This window comes from Marmota marmota, unplaced genomic scaffold (genome assembly GCF_001458135.2).
Source record: "Marmota marmota marmota unplaced genomic scaffold, marMar, whole genome shotgun sequence".
In the NCBI taxonomy this organism is placed as follows: domain Eukaryota; kingdom Metazoa; phylum Chordata; class Mammalia; order Rodentia; family Sciuridae; genus Marmota; species Marmota marmota.
This window is the reverse complement of record NW_026000205.1, coordinates 4,591,526-4,608,716: the sequence shown is the minus strand read 5'-3', so window position 1 is coordinate 4,608,716 and position 17,191 is coordinate 4,591,526. Positions and strand designations below refer to the sequence as shown.

General features: G+C 57.7%; 2 protein-coding genes across 9 annotated transcripts in view; both read right to left on the bottom strand.

The window, feature by feature from the left end:
* Positions 1 to 394: 394 nt before the first annotated feature.
* Positions 395 to 11,384, bottom strand: Dmpk (DM1 protein kinase). Of its 8 annotated transcripts, none has more exons than XM_015496691.2 (15): positions 10,065 to 11,384; positions 7,857 to 7,948; positions 7,502 to 7,585; positions 7,325 to 7,420; positions 6,719 to 6,867; positions 6,337 to 6,430; positions 5,924 to 6,130; positions 5,578 to 5,841; positions 4,527 to 4,612; positions 3,212 to 3,323; positions 2,410 to 2,567; positions 2,227 to 2,324; positions 2,021 to 2,067; positions 1,674 to 1,763; positions 395 to 1,336 (listed from the first exon to the last, which is right to left on the bottom strand). In XM_015496691.2, the coding sequence occupies exons 1-15, from the start codon at positions 10,222 to 10,224 to the stop codon at positions 1,184 to 1,186; spliced, it is 1,890 nt and encodes a 629-aa protein (XP_015352177.1). In that variant the 5' UTR covers positions 10,225 to 11,384; the 3' UTR covers positions 395 to 1,183. The 8 variants fall into 8 exon arrangements, with proteins under 8 accessions (XP_015352177.1, XP_015352176.1, XP_015352179.1 ...); XM_015496690.2 differs by having other exon boundaries at positions 1,674 to 1,759; XM_015496693.2 differs by having other exon boundaries at positions 5,593 to 5,841.
* A 136-nt stretch (positions 11,385 to 11,520) lies between these two features.
* Positions 11,521 to 17,191, bottom strand: part of Dmwd (DM1 locus, WD repeat containing) — a 6,416-nt gene continuing 745 nt past the window's right edge. The window contains exons 3-7 of the mRNA XM_015497002.1: positions 17,077 to 17,189; positions 15,785 to 15,967; positions 13,135 to 13,857; positions 12,391 to 12,465; positions 11,521 to 12,065 (exon numbers count right to left, since the gene is read on the bottom strand). Coding sequence (XP_015352488.1) covers positions 12,018 to 12,065; positions 12,391 to 12,465; positions 13,135 to 13,857; positions 15,785 to 15,967; positions 17,077 to 17,189 — 1,142 coding nt within the window. The 3' untranslated portion in view covers positions 11,521 to 12,017. The remainder of the gene's footprint in view (positions 12,066 to 12,390; positions 12,466 to 13,134; positions 13,858 to 15,784; positions 15,968 to 17,076; positions 17,190 to 17,191) is intronic.

Sequence of the window (17,191 nt, the reverse complement as noted above, 5' to 3'; positions counted from 1 at the left end):
AGGGAGGAGGGGCGGGCGAAACAGGGAGAAAGTTTGCAGCAACTTTTCTTAAGCGTAGGTCCCAGGAGCGGATGCGCGTGGCCTGCGCAGACGCAGTGGAAGAAGGACGGCGGCGCGGTAGCCTGCCCAGCCCCCTTCTTCTCAACCCTTGGGATGGCACAGCTGAGCCACAGCTGGGGGGGCGGTGCCTCATTGTGGCCCGCTCGCCATGTCCTATTGGCTGGATGCCGAGGTCCCGCCCCTCATGTTTTCCCTTCCCCCTCCCCGATTCGTCCTCTTTGAGTCCCGCTAGCTCCCCGCCAAGCTATTGGCCAGCCCTACTGGCCTCCTGATTGGCCCACCGGGCAACCTCCTCCCCATAACGCGTACACAGCTACACCTCCGAGTCCAGAGCTTCAGGCAGACGAAAGGGTCTTTTATTTGCGAGGGTCGGGGGTGGGGGTCCTAGGTGGGGCCAGACAATAAATACCGAGGAATGTCGAGTCTCAGTGCATCCAAAACGTGGATTAGGGTGATGGGGTCCTGGAGGCTGTCAGCAAGTCGGAGGATAAAGGCAATAAATATCCAAACCACCGAGACGGGCGGAGCCAGCTGTGGCTCCTAGAGCAGCGCACGTAAGGGGGGAGGGGGGCTGGCAAAAGCAAAAAGTTCCCGAGGGAGCAGGCAGAGGTGACGCCGAACGTTCGCTGCGGTAGAACGTTCCGGGGAGAATCGGAGTTCATGCACAGGGAGGATTTGTGGTTTGCGAACAGATGGCAGGTGCGTGGAGGGTGAAAATCGGATGGCTGAGCTCCGGTCGGCTGCCTTTTAGGACCGCGATATGCTCATCCAGGTCGAGGATGGCTGAGCTCCGGTCGGCTGCCTTCTCTGGACCGCGATCTGCCCATCCACGTCGGGGCCTCAACCAGCCCAGAAGAAAGCAGTGATCGGCAACTCCCCCCAGCAGCAGCCGCAGCAGCCTCAGCAGCAACAACATTCCTGGCTGCAAGTCCCCCGCTAACCCCATTCGCCGGCCAAGGATCCGGCTCCTCCCTTCCCGGCCGCCAGGGGGCGGGCCCGGATCACAGGATTGGAGCTGGGCGAAGACCCGCGCTCGGAGCGGTATGAACTGGGAGGCGGTGGGAGCAGCTTCTAGGCCGAGCCCGGGTCACCCAACCCTTTAACCGAGCCTGAGGTCTAGGGTTCAGGGGACGAAGGTGGCTCCCGGGCGATGACAGATTGGGACGAGATGGCCTGCGCTGGCCACCAACCCAATGCAGCCCAAGGAGGCGGCACGAGCCAGAGCAGCGGCGAACACGAGCAAGGAACACGCCTCCGATAGGCCAGGCCTAGGGACCTACGGGCGAGAGGGAGGGATCAGCACTTCGGGACGGCCTGATTGGTTCCTGAGAGCCGACCCGCCTATGCCTATAAGGGTCCTCAATTCTCCAATCCCGCCCCACACCCCCTACAGCTGGCAGCAGGGGCTTCTTGGCTCGCCAGCCAGAAATCCTGTCTGAAATCCGCAGCTCATCATTGGCCGCTTCCTAGCGGCCTGTATTGATTGGCTGCCTGTGCATCCTCCCTTCCCGCGGAGGCCAAGCCCCGAAGGGGTGCAGCTAAGCGGTGGTGGCATGGGGTGGGTGGAGTGAGGCCGGGGCACGGCAGCGGCGGCGAGAGAGCGTGGGACGTACCCTGGCAGGGAGCAGCAGGTGGCGGCGGTGCATGGGGCCTGGCCCCACCAGCGGGGACTGGCCCAGAGCCACGGCCGGGGGGCCATCTAGCTGGAGAGAGAAGGGACAGGTGACCCGATCGGAGCCCAGCCTAGCCCTGCCTCCTTCGGCAGGGGGTGGGGGCGGGTGAGAGTGAGGAAAGTCGAGGTCGGGGGAGGAATCTAGGGAGATGCCCGGAGGGATTTGATGAGAGGCCCGAACTGAGGGAGATCTGGGACTGACGGAGCCCCAAAGAGATAGGGTGAGCCCTAAATCTGTACGGGAGGGGGGTTAGCAGGCCTGAGGCAGGGGAAAGAGAGGGGTCTTACATGGGAAGGTGGATCCGTGGCCCGGGGACTGGGGACCCCCGTGACAGCTGGAAGGAGAAGAGAGAGGCGTATGGCGCGTGAAGGGGCAGAGAAGGGAGGTGGCGCGGCGTGCCCCAGCCTGGGCCCCTTTCCTCCCCCAACTTGTCCCCCTCGCTGGCCCACCTCCTCCCGGTGCCCTCCCGGAAGGGGGCAGATGAGGGACTCGCCTGCGGCTCCCTCCGTCTGCAGCAACTCCAGCCGCTCCTGCAGCTGCTGGATGTGCACCTCCAGGTCTCGGTTCCGGGCTTCGGCCTCCTGTAGCTGACTGAGATGAGGAAAGAAACGTGACCCACTGGGGTCTGGGCTGCAGAGTGCCAAGGGTGTCGGGGACCCTGTGCCCCGACCCCGACCTGGCGAAGTTCTGGTTGGCCGTGCGGATGGCCTCCAGCTCGAGGCTCAGGTTCTGCCGGCTGAGCACCTCCTCCTCCAGGGCTTCCTGGAGCTCCCGCAGGGTCACCTCCGACTCTGTCTCTGCCGCGGGGGCAGCAGTTGGATCTGCCACTTCAGCCTGTGGGTGGGGACTGGGTTTGGGGCTGCCTGTGGCTCCTGGAGCACAGCTCATCCACTGCCCACCGTCACCCTGTCTCTAGAATCCCCATAGCTTCAGCAAGTCCCCTCCTGTCCACACAGGAAGCAAAGAGCTGTTCTCAAAACTCGGCTTGACTGACCATGTCCCTTCCCTGATCCAATGTTTCCAGTCCCCAGTGCCCCAGGACAAGGTGGCTTTACCAAAAGGCCTTGCTTGGTTTGTTTCCTGCTGGTCTCTGCACCCGCCCCTTATGTACCCATGCAGCCATATGACTGACCCTCCTGTCACTTTTCAGAACAGATCAGCCTTAGATAACCGGCAGGGTCCCCTCAGGGCTTCTGCTCTTGATATTCTCTCTACTGACCATGGGACACTTTTCTCTCCATGGGTGGCCCTGCCTCTTTCACCAATGCTCGGCTCAGACTCCTCAGAGCCCCCCACGCACACACAGAGTTAGTGCCCTGTTCTGATGTCCTCATAGGGACCATCTCTTGACTGAAGTGACCTTATCTCTGCTGCTTTGTCTGTTTCTGTCCTCTAAATTCCCAGAGGCACAAGGTACCTGGCAAGTGCCAGTGGGTCCCTCCTGCTGCAACTGACCAGCCTCTCCTTCAGCTACTCACCATGTCCTCTGGGGGGGGCACCCTGGGCTCCACGCTGGGCTCTTGCACACGTGGCTCAGGCAATTGCTGGGCCTCCAGTTCCATTGGTGTGGGGTCTGGGACCTCACTGTCCCTGCAAAGAGGAAGAGGGGAGGAAGAGTCCTTCCTACCCAAGAGGCTGCCAAGCCCTGGGAACCCACGGCCTAAGGGCATGGAGCAGCTGGCCCCTGGTTCAACCAGGGGTGAGGGGGAGTGAAGGGGCCCTTCTCTGTCTCGCATGTGGCCTCAGGCCCCTGGGAGCTGCCCTTTCTTATGTATGGAAATGGGGCCCAGACACCATGTTCCAGGGTCTGTACATTTCCTCCCTTAACCCCATCACCTTTGCATACCTCTCTCCTTAGGACCTCAGAATAGGGAAGGGGTCCTAATGAGGAAGACCTTGCCAAGTTCTGGGCACCTTCAAAGATGTGGTCATAAGACTGGATGTGGGATTCCCCAGACTGTGACTGAAGCTATTAGGACACCCCCTCATGCTCAGCTGCTGGGAGGGGGTGTAGGGCAGAGATCTCCTAAGAATATGAACTTTCAATAAAAGTGGCGTCCTTTGACCAGCAATCTCTCCCATGGGAATATGCCTCAAGGACCTATGTACCCTGGACAAGCTCTGAGACCAACCTGTTGGTTGTTTGTTGTACTCAGAGTCAGGGGTTTGTAGCAGCCTGGGTTGTAACAGGATGTGTTAAAGCTGACCTGACCTGACCTGACCTGACCTGCGGTGAGGAGGAGACTAGACATGCTCATGACTGATAAGGGATGCCGTTTGCAGATTAGGAAGCAACCTGTTCTCACAGTGGATAAACATGTTTGCCAGCTTCGAGGCAGGGATGTCGCTGAATGGTGGGCTCAGATGCAAGCTTCCTCTTCCTTAATCTTATTTCTTAATTTACTTGTGATAAGCAGTCTCATTTATATAATTGATGCTTTTTAAAGGCTTTATTGTTACATGACTATATTCTGTTAAAATTGATTGTAAAATTCCAAGCTTATTTTACCCCTGACTCTGAGTACTAGAAATGTAAAAGTCTAGGGTTGCAGAATTCTGGAAGACCAAGCCTACGGGCTCTAAGGTTTTGCAATTGAATCTAAAATGTTAAAGTACTTTAGGGTTCCTAAGAGTGCTTTGTCCTAAAATGATCCTGCAAAAAGAAAAAAGACTACTGATCCCACAAACCGATGGGTCACCAATAAGCCTGGACACAGTGGTCCTGAGCCTCCTCCTCGGGCCTCTGCAGGCCGGCACCCTCCTACACCTCACATGCTGCACAGGTGCACTTACCTGAGGGCCATACAGGAGTAGGAGTAGCCCACAAAAGGCAGGTGGACCCCCAGCGGCATACCTTCCGGAATGTCCGACAGTGTTTCCTACACACAAGGGACACACAGATGTGACCAGCAGTTACCAGGGCTGGTCCCTGACAACTGCTGGTCATCATGGCCCAACAGTTGTCTTTGTTGTCATGGCTTAGGTGTGCTCCAACTCCAGGATCATTTAAAATGACCTCCCCATCATTTTTTCTAGTCGCCTGTTGCTTCCCCTTCAAGGCCCTCACCACACTCTAATCACAGCCTTCTCTGGGGTGTAAGTGGACGAGGGCAGGGGCCAGAGCTGACTTGGTCAGTGCTATGTCTCCAGAACTGCCCAATAGAAGGGCACCTGGGCCTGAGTGAAGGATTCAGGGGCAGCTTGTTAAACTGACACCAGGCCCAGCTACTCAGGAAGCTGAGGCAGGAGAATCTCAAGTTCCAGGACAGCGTGGGTAACTTAGCAAGACCCTATCTCAAAATAAAAAATGAAAAGGGCAGCTGGGTACTGTGGTACATGAGGCTGAGGCAGGAGGACCTCGAGTTCAAACCCAGCCTCAACAACTTAGCAAGGCCCTAAGCAACTCAGCGAGACCCTGTCTGTAATAAAAGGGCTGGGGATGTGGCAGTGGTTAAGCATCCCTGGTTCAATCCCTGGTACCAAAAAAAAAGAGAGAGACAGAAAAGGCGAGATGGACAAAGGAAGGAAGGAAGCTTCCTCTCCTGCCTCTCTCCTCTCATTCCTCCAGGAATTAGTTCAGATAGCCCCTTCCTCCAGGAAACCCTCCAGCACCTTCCCTCTGGGTCAAGAGCCCAGCCCTCTGTACTCCATCTCAGCCCTGATAACTCTGGGGACTGGACTGTATTCCCCATTTGGACTGGGTCCCGAGCACTGGGTGGGCACAGCAGGTACTCCAGGGAATGAACGACTCGGAACCCCAGAGGTAGGCACTGTAAATTACCCCAATTTTATGGAAGGGGGATGGGGAGCTTCCCTCAGCCGAACAGGGGCCGCAGATACCTACCCCGCCCCCGCTCACCATGGCAGTGAGCCCATCCTCTACCACGTCAAAGTTGCAAGTATCGGTGGCACCCTCGAAGTCCGGAATAAAGGGGGGCAGGCTATCTCGAAGTCCCTCCCAGTCAAGGCCAAAGAAGAAAGGATGCTTCCGGAAATCGTCTGCTCCACCACGTCCTAGCCTTATCTCCGCGGGACACAGCAGACCTTGGATGAGGTCTCGAGCCTCTTCTGGGACCCCAGTGTCTGCCAGTGGCAGAGACAAGTGCTCCTGCTCGGAGGAAGAGTGAAAGAAGAGATGGTGGCCTGGGAGCAGTTGTGGAGCGGCAACGGGTCGCTGTGGCTGAGCTCACCTTGTAGTGGACAATCTTGCCGTAAGTCTCAGCCGTAGAGTCGGCGTAGAAGGGCGTCTGCCCGTAAAACATTTCATAGGCGAACACACCCAGCGCCCACCAGTCACACTCAGGCCCATAGCTGCCTGTCCCAGGGCCGCCGCCCACAGCCTGCAGGATCTCTGGAGACAAGTAGTCCGGGGTACCCACAGCCACAAGGGACCGCACCTGTGCCAACAGGACCAGAGCAGTCCTCCTGACCACCTCCTAACCCAATGTGTGCTCCCTCCCCTCCCACCTCCTTGACCTGTCCAACCCTGCGCTAGAGGACACACTTGGTCCAGGGTAGCTTCCTTCCTTCTCCAGCCTCTAAATTTAGTCCCGCCCCCACACCGCACCTCCACGTCCCCTCATTGGTGGGCGGAGTTGCTCACCGTTCCATCAGCCCGCAGTTTGAGGCAGGAACCAAAGTCTGCCAGGCGAATGTGGCCGCAGCGGTCCAGCAAGATGTTGTCTGGCTTGATGTCCCTATGCAGAGGGAAGAGGGAAGAATGTTGAGTCTTTATCTCGCCAGGCTCCGCCCCTTTGGGCAGTTCTGCCTAGTGCCGCACCTAGGGTTCCGCCCCTGTGAGGGTTCTGCCGTTCTGGACCTCACTCCCCAGGCCCCGCCCCCAGTGAGCCCCAACAGAGGTGAAGCGGTCCTTCTGTAGACCGGTCAGCTCTGGGTTCCATCTTCCAGGACCCTTCCCATACAAGCCCGGCTGTCCCTCTCAGGGCCCCGCCCAGGCCCTGCCCCTCAGCCCCTGCCACGCCCACCTGTGCACATAGCCCAGCTGGTGCACTGAGTCTATGGCCATGACAATCTCGGCCAGGTAGAAGCGCGCCATCTCGGCCGGGATCCGCTCCCCAAACTTGCTCAGCAGCGTTAGCAGGTCCCCGCCCACGTAGTACTCCATGACCAGGTACTGAGAGGGGGCGCGTCATGGGAATCAGCAGCCCTCCCTAGGCACCAATCTCTGACCCCCAGAGGCAAGGACTCCCAGAGCCACCAGTTCCTGAGTAGAGTCCTCGCAGCCCCATACCAGAGAAACCCTAAAGCTCTTCAAGGCCAAATCAGAGACCCTCCCAGGATGTCCCAGGACAGATCCGCTCCCCCTCCCAGAGACACTAAGGGAAAAAAGACCTCCCAAGGCTCAGAAGATAGATCCCAGATACTCCCAGCCTTGCTCCGGAAATGCTGCAGAGCGCTCTCACTCCAGGGAAGTTCCCTCCAACAGGCTCTTCACACAAACACCCAGAATCGCCAGGAAAGGGGCACTGCGGACATCACCTCCCACCCCCTCCTCTACCTGAGACAGACTCTCACAGGCGTGCAGGGGCAGCCGCCCCAGGCCCGCCACTTCCTCTCCCCACCGAACTCACCAGGTAGTTCTCATCCTGGAAGGCGAAGTGCAGCTGCGTGATCCAGCGCCGGTCCCCATTTGCCAACACATCCCTCTCTTCTCGGAAGCACGACACCTGTGTGACACCCGGAGGAGCTAAGGGCCAGGAGAGCAGATCCTGTACCCTCCCCCCCACACCCCTAGCCCGGGCCCCCACCTCTCCTCTCTTCAGCATGTCCCACTTATTCATAATCTTCATGGCATACACCTGGCCCGTCTGCTTCATCTTCACCACTGCTACCTGCAGGCGGAAACACAGGGACTGAGAGTAGCCCAGATGACTGGGAAAACCAAAGGGCCTGGACCAGACTCCACCACCATCTTCACCCAGCTGCGGCCTCACCCTGCAGTGGCCACGCCACGCCCCTGGGCCTCAATCCCCGCCTCCAGCCCAGGCTCAGTCTTAGGTTCTAACATTCAGTCCATTCATCAATTTCTCAGGCCCTGCTCCAGCTCCTGTGCCCCACCCACAGCAAATAGAGTGCTGGCCCACGGGGCCACTCAGGACTCACCTCGCTGAATGCCCCGCGTCCAATCACCTTCAGAATCTCAAAGTCATCCCTCTGCAGTTGAACCTCCTTAAGCCTCGCTGCAATGGGCTCCGCTGCAGTAGAGGAAAAACAGAGGGTCACTTGGATGGACAAGGGTCTGTCCTTCAGTCTCCCCTTCTCCCTGCCCCTCAGCTCCACTGTAGCTCTCCCACATAAACACCATGTGATGTTCTGGGACCCTCCCGTGGAGGAGAGATGACTGGGGACCTGTTTTTGGCACAGGGCTTGGGCCAGAGGATGCAAGGTGGGAAGAGCTGGGCAGCACATGCCCCGGATCGGAAGCCTTGAAGAGCAGGTGCAGAGACAGCCCATTTCCAGACCCCCGAGCCTCAGGCCCTCCACCCTCACTCTGGATGATGATTAAGGTGCCGTCTCCGGTCCCCGTCCCCAATCCCAAACTTTTCATTTTGTATGTCTTTGGCTATGACCCAGAGCTGCAGCTGTGTCCAGCAGTCTAGATGAGGTGCTGTGTTTCTCGAAGCACATTTTGAGAAACAGAATTTGGAGGTAGGAGGCCTGAAAGAGGGGACACCAGTGCCAAGGCACAGCTGGGGCACTGTTGGAAGGGCGTCCAGCAGTCCTCTCGGAAGTCAGCAGGAGGGCTCCAGCTGAGGAGGGCCTATGGCTAAAAAGGCTCAGCAGCAAGGGGTACTGGCCAGGAGTGGAGGCCGAGGTTCAGGGGCAGTGGGAGGTTCAGAGGGAGGCCTGGCCTCCCACAGGGTGGAAGAAGCCAGAACCTGGCAGGCAGGGTGGAAAAGGGATGGGTATGGGCATTAAAGAGGGGAAATTGAGTAGGTTGTGGAGGTGAGAGAGGGGGTTCAGGGAAAGTGGGCCCACAGGGAAGAACCGGCCAAGGGGAGGACGAGGGAGGGAGGAGAGCGCCAAGACATTGAGCCCTTTTAAGGCAGCAGGAACCCAGGCCCCCTCCCCCACCCTGGAAGCCTGGCAGGGGAGGGGCTGCAGGATGCAGCTCAGGCCACAAAAGGACTTGCTTCTTCCAGGAGAGCCAGACCCCTGCCCCCATCCCAGATCTCAGTTTACCCTGCCAGCCAGCTTTACACTAGTAAAAGGGAGACCGAGAGAGTCACAGAGGAAAGGGGTGGGGAGGGGAGGGTCTTCCAGAGACTGAGTGGCCTAGCCTTTGGCCTCCACCTTCCCATCTGTGAAATGGGAGAGGAGGAGAAGAGCAGGCCCTGAATCATAAGGATAGGGGACCAAAGGGAGTTGGGAAAGGTTCAGACAATGACCGAGAAGGGCACACAGGCCAAGGGCCAACAGCAAGACACTGGGGAACAGGCATGTGGAGTGACAAAGCGACAAGGTATTGAGGTGACAGCAACTAAAGAGAGCTTGAAACTGTGCTGGGTGTTGCATGGGGGCAGGAAACTGGCCATGGGGCATTTCCCCCCCAGACTTGTCCCCAGGTCCTGGGAAGACCTTTTGAAAAGGGTCTTTGTAGAACAGCTAGAGGGTTAGAGGCCCTGAAATAGGACCACCAAAGGAGGCAGGAGCTGGCAGGGAGCACGGGTTGGCCCACCCAGGCTAGCAGGGACCAATATATGGGGGATAGGGTGGCATCACAGAACCCAGGGAGAAAGGGAACAACCCCAAGTTGTTCCTCCTCAACCAGGAGGATGGGGATCTAGTGGCGCCTGTCTGCAGAGCTGGCTCTTCCTCAGGGCCTGTGAGTCACTGCACCCTCTCGGGTGCCTGGGCACCTGTTGGGGCAGCTGGAAAGGCTGGCGCCGAGCACCTGCCTGTCAGCTACACTCCTGGCAGCTGCCCATGCTATCCCTTTTGGCTAACCCCTGCACTTTGGGAACCAGGGTAGAGGACCATAGAAGCCATTTGGGGGAGAGGGTCCTAGGAGATGGCTGCAAACATGTCCTAGCTCTGGACTGGGGCAGAAGGAGCAGGAAGAAAACAGGAGGCCAGGCCCAGCCTAGCCTGCCATGGTTCCCCAGCCATGGCTCGGAGTCACGGCTGCCCTGGCCTCTGCTGGCCTTACTCTGCCCTGCTAGGGTGGCACAGTGGGTAGGGGCATGTTGCCCCAGAACCCAGGTCCAAGCTCTGGGCCTCCGTGCAAGATCTCTCCATGTTTGTCCCGCTCCTTAAGAGCCAGGCCCCTGTCCCCGCCCCACCCACGGGGGCCACACAGGCAGCACTCACCCCACTGCAAGAAGTCGGCCACATACTTGTCCTGGGCCAAATCGGAGGCACCCAGCTCCTGGTGGACGCCCAGGAGAAGGTCGAGCAGGGGCTCCAGCCCCAGGAAGCCGGGGTCCAGCGCCAGCTGCTGGAGCCGCCTCAGCCGCACCTCGGCTGACATGTTGGGCAGACAGCACCATGGCCCTTCCCCGGGCCGGGGCACGGGGTCCTCCTGTCACGGGGCCTGGCAGACCCTGTCCAGGCCCCGGAGTCCTGGCCGCATGTCTGCCTGCCCTGACTGTCCCCTGGGCCTCTGGCCACTTCTCTGCAGCTGAGGCCTCCTACTTTTCTCCCCACCCCTTTGTCCAGCCCTCCTCCCGCCTCCCAGCTTTAACCCCTCAAGAGCCAACACCCCAACTGTCCTTCCAGCACCCCTCAGAACACTGTGGTGCCAGACTGCGGGAACTGAGAATCTTAACTTGCACCCCCAATAAAAAGGTGGAGCCTGGGGAAAGCTAGTGTGAACGAGGTCCAGAAGAGCCCTCCCACTGCCCAGAGGGGCCAATCGAGGCTCCGTGACCCAGGACCTACCCCCCTGGCTCCTGCCAAGCCCCAGCACTGCGGGGTGGGGGGGAGGCGAAAGGGGTTGAGGCCTGGGAAGGGGGGCTGGAGGCCAGAGCAGCCTTTCTTGTGACTCAGCAGTGGAATCCAACTTTGGGACAGTTAAATTTAGCCCCTGGGCCCTCTGCTTCACGCTTTCTCTTTGGCAGGAGGTGGGGAAGGGGTGGTAAGGAGAGAATCGGGAGGGGATGCTCTCAGAAGCCAGGGCCAGGGGTGACCTGCTGTCTAAAGGCTGGGGGAGGAAAGCGATGTGGCCAGGCCCTCCCCAGGCAAAGGAGACCCCAAAATAGCTCCTTGGCCCCTGGCCTGGTGGCCACATTCCTGCCCAGGCTGGGATTAGAAACAGAAACATGTCGGGGGTGGAGCGGGAAGGCGCCACTCCCTGAGGCTCTGAGAGGTGGCCAGGAGGAATCAGTCTGTCTTTTCAGGGTGGACAGTTCTCTCCAGAGGAAATCACAGCCTCCAGTGGCACTGGATACCGGGCCAAGGCAGGGCCAGGCCCGAGGCATCGGGCAGTAAAGACCTGTCCCAAGGTAGCTCAGGGTATTCACAGGGAACCTTGGGAGCTGCCTGGGGACTGGGCTTCTGGGCATGCCCTGGAGTAGCTGTGATACTTTAAAACAACTTTCAAAATCCCACTGACAAAGAGGGGCCCCTGCTGTCCCCTTCAAGACACCGAGTAATCAGATACTCTTCTCCCACAGGCCCCCCACAAGGTGCCACCTCCATGTGCAGTGGACCCTGTCTTCCCTGTCCCTCCCCAGGCTGAGAGAGGCAGGCCTGGCAGCTGCTTCCTTTTGTAGCAGCCAAACACACACACACACACCTCCTCTCACTCGCAGAGGGGACCCAGCGCTGTGCAAACAGGGAACTTTAGTATAAATAAGAGGTCATGGGGGACAAGGAGGGCCCTGGGGGCTTCCATAATTTAACACTCTTCAAAAGCACAGACAATAGCAGGGGGGGTGGGCTAGGGTGAGGGCCAGAGGGTGGAAGCCCCCTGCCCCCTCAGCCCAGGGGCACTGCAGAGCTGGAGCTCCTTGTGGTGGGGAGGCTCTCCCCAGGAATGACCAGTCACATGCTGGGGACAGGGATGTGGGTTAACACTGATGTTTCAATGGAAGGGGTCATTGTACTTGGCAGTGGGTGGGGACAAGGTTGAGGCCCCATGGGCTGCTACCTCCCCCATATGTGGGCCAGTCTGGGGGACCCCCGATATTTGTGCAGGGCGGGGGGCTGGAACAGTCCTTTCATCATGGTTAGTCTTGTTAATATGTTGATCCGTGGTCAGCAGGGAGGGTTATGGCTAGGAGGTTTGGGGCATGGGGTGGGGGACCCCCGACATCCACGGCTTCACACCACTGTGCCACTTGGGGAGTTGCCTGGTTGGGAGGAGATGCCCTGGGGAAGATGAGAGGGAGATGGGAGAGGTTAGAAACCAGCTGGGACTTCTGCTTATGCCCACACAAGGAGCCAGCCAGGAGTCCTCAAGGCTGCTGCCACCCTGGCCCTGCCCCTCAGTCCACCCCAGATCTGAGGCTGCCACCCTAGGCTGGGGCACACACAGCTCAGCTAACTTCCCTGTCGCGGCAGTCGGCACTCCGATAAAATAATTCAAGTCCTCGGTAATCCTGGGCAGATGATGGGACAGGGGCTGAATGGAGGGGGGACTTCTGACATGAACCCCTGAGATGCTGGAGGAGAAAGAACTCAGGGACAGTCCTACCTCTACCACTGACTTGCTGGGTGACCTGGGCCAACTTCCTTCCCCTGCCTGGGCCTCGGTCTCCTCGTCTGTGAACTAGGGAGACAGAGGGGTCTCTTTTAGGACTCAGTCCGACTCCCCAAGCCCCCCCACCCCTGCCTCTGAGACTGCTGTTGGGTTCCAGGGATGCAGAACTCTAAGCTTCTGAAACCAAGGCCCCAAGGATCCGAGTGGCAACCCTCAGATCTGGGATCCTAGGTACTATGCCCAAACCCTAGGGAGACAAGACACCAAGACCAGCTCCACACTCACAAGGTGCCTAAACCCCACAGCCACCCTAGAGGTGGGGGCATTCACCACAGGCCATCTGAAAAGCACTCTGCCCTAAGAGGTAATGAGTACTCAAAGAAGGGTGGTGACTTGCCTGGGATCGCACAGGGAGCAGAACTGCAGGCCTGGGCCCTGGGTCTAACTGCCAGCCCAGAGTTTGCAGTGGGCTCAGATGCTCAGAGCCCAGTACCCAGGCCAGAGCCAGGCCCCCCGCTCAACTCACCCCTGGAATATTGGCCCAAAGTACTTTACAAAGCTCAACATTTAAAATCCAGATTTTCCATAGAAATAGCTTCTAGTTCAAGTGGCAAGCACTAAGACTGAGCCATGCTGGGACCATTGCCTATTCTTTCAGTAGGTGGCCATGGCCCTGCCCCCTTCCCTCTCATTCTTGGCCTTCTCTGCTGACTGAAGGCCAGGGCTCTAGAAGCCAACCCTAAGCCTCAGAGGTNTGAGGTCCCACAGGCAGAACTGTGTGTCCTGGCCCGCCGAACCAAAGCGGTAGGTGATGGAGCCAGCCTTGGGCAGCGGGGACAGTGGGACTCCCCCACTCGAGCCGGTGCGGGTGGCCTCGGGCTCCTCTTCCTCTTCACCACTCCGATCCCCATCAGCACTCGCTGTTGTGGTCTCCTCTGCTCGTGTAGTGTAGGGGTCAAAGGCCACAGCATTGACCCAGGACTTATGGCCATGGCCCCGAGCCACCACCCGTCCCTCAGTGAAGGACCACACGGTGACCAGGTCATCTTCACCTCCTGTCACCACATACCGGCCATCAGGGCTCCAGCACACGCACAGCAGGCCCCCAAAGTAGCTCTTCATGAGCCCCCGCAGGAGCATGGAGTCGAAGTGGAAGACACGCAGGCAGCCATCCTGGCTGACGCAGGCCAGGTGTCGGCCATCAGGTGAGAAGGCAAACTCGTTGAGGGGCCCCTCGCCAACTGCCCACTTAGCCAGCGGGTTACGGGGCGCCTTGCTCTTGGCAGCATAGACAGCAAAACCCTCGCCCTGCTTCAGCAGGCTGTACTGGGGAGGGGCCGAGGCGCAAGGATGGCTGACGTTGTACAGGTAGAGGTGGCCACTGGCGTGAGACGCCAGGAACAGGCTTTCCGATTCAGGGAGCCACTTCAGGTATGTCACCTTAGTCTTGTCGATCAGCCGCTGCAAGGGGAGACAGACTGGGATTGGGAGAAACCTAAGAACCCCTGGCCTACCTGTGCCCAACCCAGACCCCCAAGGCCTTGGGACATGCGCCAGCTCACGCAGCAGGCCCTGCCGGCACAGCAACTCCCAGGCTGAGGGAGACAGACACCAGATCATAGGAAGGCCAGGGAACGAAGTCTACCTTGGAGGTGGCCCCAGGGAGTTCTAAGGAGCCTCAACCTCCCATCTTTGGCAAGGGGACAGTCCTGCCCGTCAGAGAAAGCTCTCCCTCCTCTTCACCATGTCAAGCTTAAAGTAAGAAATTTCACAGAAATGAAGGGATCCTGCTCTGTCTGGTTCCGGGCTCTGGGCCTGGCGTGAGCAGCTCACACAGGGGGTGCCTTGAACAAACTCCCTGGACCAGTGAATGACAGCCCCTCCTGCCAGCTGCTCAGAAGTTTCCAGGCACCTTTGCTCCTCTTTTCTCCTTCCTCGTAGCTCACATCCAATCCTCCAACATATCCTGTGGGCTTACCCCTCAAAGGACCCTTAGAACTGACCCCGCCCTCCCACCCTACTCCAGCCACCCTGGCTCCAGCTGCTGCCAACCCCTCAGTGCTGCTGTCCTGGTGTCCAGCGCCTGGCTCTTCTCTACGTCACCAGAGAGATACGTTTAAATACAAGCCAGCACTTGGCCCTGCCCTGCCTGGAACAAATATTTTGCAACCTTCCCCAACTGGGGTTCCAGAGAAGACCAAGCCCTAAAGCCCTGAGGTAGTCACTGTGTGTGAAGGACAAACCTCTCCCAGGGGTCCAAGCTGCCTCCATCCTAGTGGGGCTGAGAAAACCCTTTCTGTTCTATGGTTCAGACTGACCAAGCTGTGAAAGGCCACTCCACAGCTTCCGCCTAACGCGGAAAAGGCAGTCCCCCGACCTTCTAGCTCTGCATGACCCCCCCAGGTTATTTCATCTACCTTCCTTTCTCCCCCAATCACTATTCCAGCCACAGGGCCTTTGGCTGTCCTGCCTCAGGGAATCTGTCCTGGCCATTCCCTCTACTCAGAATGTCCTTCCCTGGGAATTTTTCTCACCTCCTTCAGGTCTTCATTTCAATGTCCCTCCTTAATACCCTCTTTAAGCTTACCAGCACCCCTCCTGCCCTCCCTGCAGTGCATTCTCCACGGGTCTTACCACCTGCCGACACACTGGACGCTGAGCTCATCTCAAGTGCCTGCTTCCCCAGCCTGACTGAAGGCTCAGCGGGAGCAGGCCCGTCTGTCTGTCTGTTCACTGAGATGTACTTGGAACGATGCCTGGCGCAGGATAGATGCTCAATAACTATTTTGTGAATGGATGAGCTAATGAATTTTTAATCCATTCACTCTTTCACTCACTTCCTTCAGCCATTCATTCTGAGAATATTTCTGGAACACCTTCTCTAAGAATGAGATACAGGACAAGAGCAGTCCCTGCTTGCAGATAAGGTCACTTGCTGGCATTTCCTCTTTAGCCAAGTTGGCCCAGGCGCCAATCTCCATGTATAATTTTACAATAGTCTTCTCTGGACGAGAAACAATTTTACAGAGGAGGAAAACTGAGACTCGAACAGTCACCTTCCCAAAATCACAGTGAGTAAAGGGATTTGAATCCAAAACCCACAGAGCTCAGAATTTGCAAAGCAAGACAAAAAAGTCCCAAACAGTAGCTGGCCTCGGTCCTCTAATCTGCAAAATGGGAACCATAATTTCTTACTCGTTCTGTTGATGAAAACTCTAGAAATAAAGTGTTCAGTACAGGGCTAACATGGCACATGCCCTTGGCAATTCATTCTTTACCTCCTCGCCACCCGCCCCTCAGGCCTACACTGCTCTCAGGAGCTGCAGCCTATGGCAAATAGCATGTGAGTGGATGGGGGAAAAAAAGGTTATCTGGGGTCTGCAATCACCTCCTCATTGAATAGCTTGCTGGTGTCCTTCTTGATGAGATCCAGGTACTGCACCTGGCCAGCTGAGAAGCCCACCAGCAGGGAGATGGTCTCTGTGGCAGCAGTGAACTGGTTGAAGTCGTGGCAGGTGGGCTGGGTGCCCTTATAGATCCGCTTGTCAATAGGCTTGTTGAGGTCAATGGACTTGAGCAGTGGGAGAAAAGCAGTTATTGGTTTATACCACTGAGAGGAAGGAAGAGAGGCTGAGGTTGGGGGAAACCGCTAAGAGGAAGCAAGGTTAAATCCCTGAGGGAAGTGGGCAGGTGGGTGGGGAGGGAGTGAGCAACCACAGACAGGAAGGAGACCCAAATATCAGAGGGGGGAGGAAGCAGGGGAGGGGATAGGGAGGAGGAAGGGGGGTTGGAATGGATCTAGAAGCATACTTCCAAAGATCACAGTGCCATTCCAAAGTTGGGCCCTCCCACCCTGAATTTAGGGGCATCCTCACTCATAGCCATCAGGCTTTATGGTGCCTATGGTTGCTGAGTTCAGCTCTCTTCCATGACCTCAGCAACTCCCTTGGGACATAGCACAATATTCTAAGACCCCAAAACCTAAGGGTCACTCAAGTCCCAAGGACTTTAAAGCCCAACATCCCAGGATTCCTTCAATTTGCACAATTCAGGGGCCCATCAACCTCATGTTCCCTCACATTTTAGATACATTCATTTACTTCTGGGCTTTCAAGATCTCCATCTCTCCAGGGGTTTTGCCCCTCTGGGAGCTACATCACTTTAGAGATGCCCATGACCCTTAGGATCCCATATCAGGACCTCCCATCACCTCAGATCTCCCATCAGCTTAGATTCTCAATTCCTTCAGGCCCAGTTTTTCTAGGATCTCAGTCACCTACTACCTCTAAGACCTCTAATACTTTCAGAATCTTCCTCACTCCTGTGCTGCCCATGTCTTAAGAACCCCTCCAACACCTCCAGACTGCCAAGACTTATGAGTTGCCTATTTGATCACCTCAGGATTCGCCATCACCTGCAGAATGCCTGCTACCCTAGAACCCGGCGGGGGAGACCTCATATCATTTCAGATTGCGCCCCCGCGTCCAGAACACGCCACGCTGGAGAATTCCCCCATCACCTTTCAGTCCTCCATTACCTCCAAGAATCCTGTCTCCTGTGATGTCAATTGCATCTAGGATGCCTTTCTCGGGGCCCCACGTCAATCTGGGGACTCTCCTATCACTTCCCTGGGACCTCCGTCTTCCCAGCACACAGGACCCCACGATGCTGGCCACTCACCCGTTGGCTCCCGCGGCGACAGCACCCGGGGTAGAAATAAAGCTCACGGCCCAAGTTGAAGCAGACGCGGTCTCCTCCTGCTCCCAGCCCCGCGGGCGTGGCGGGCGGCTCCCCG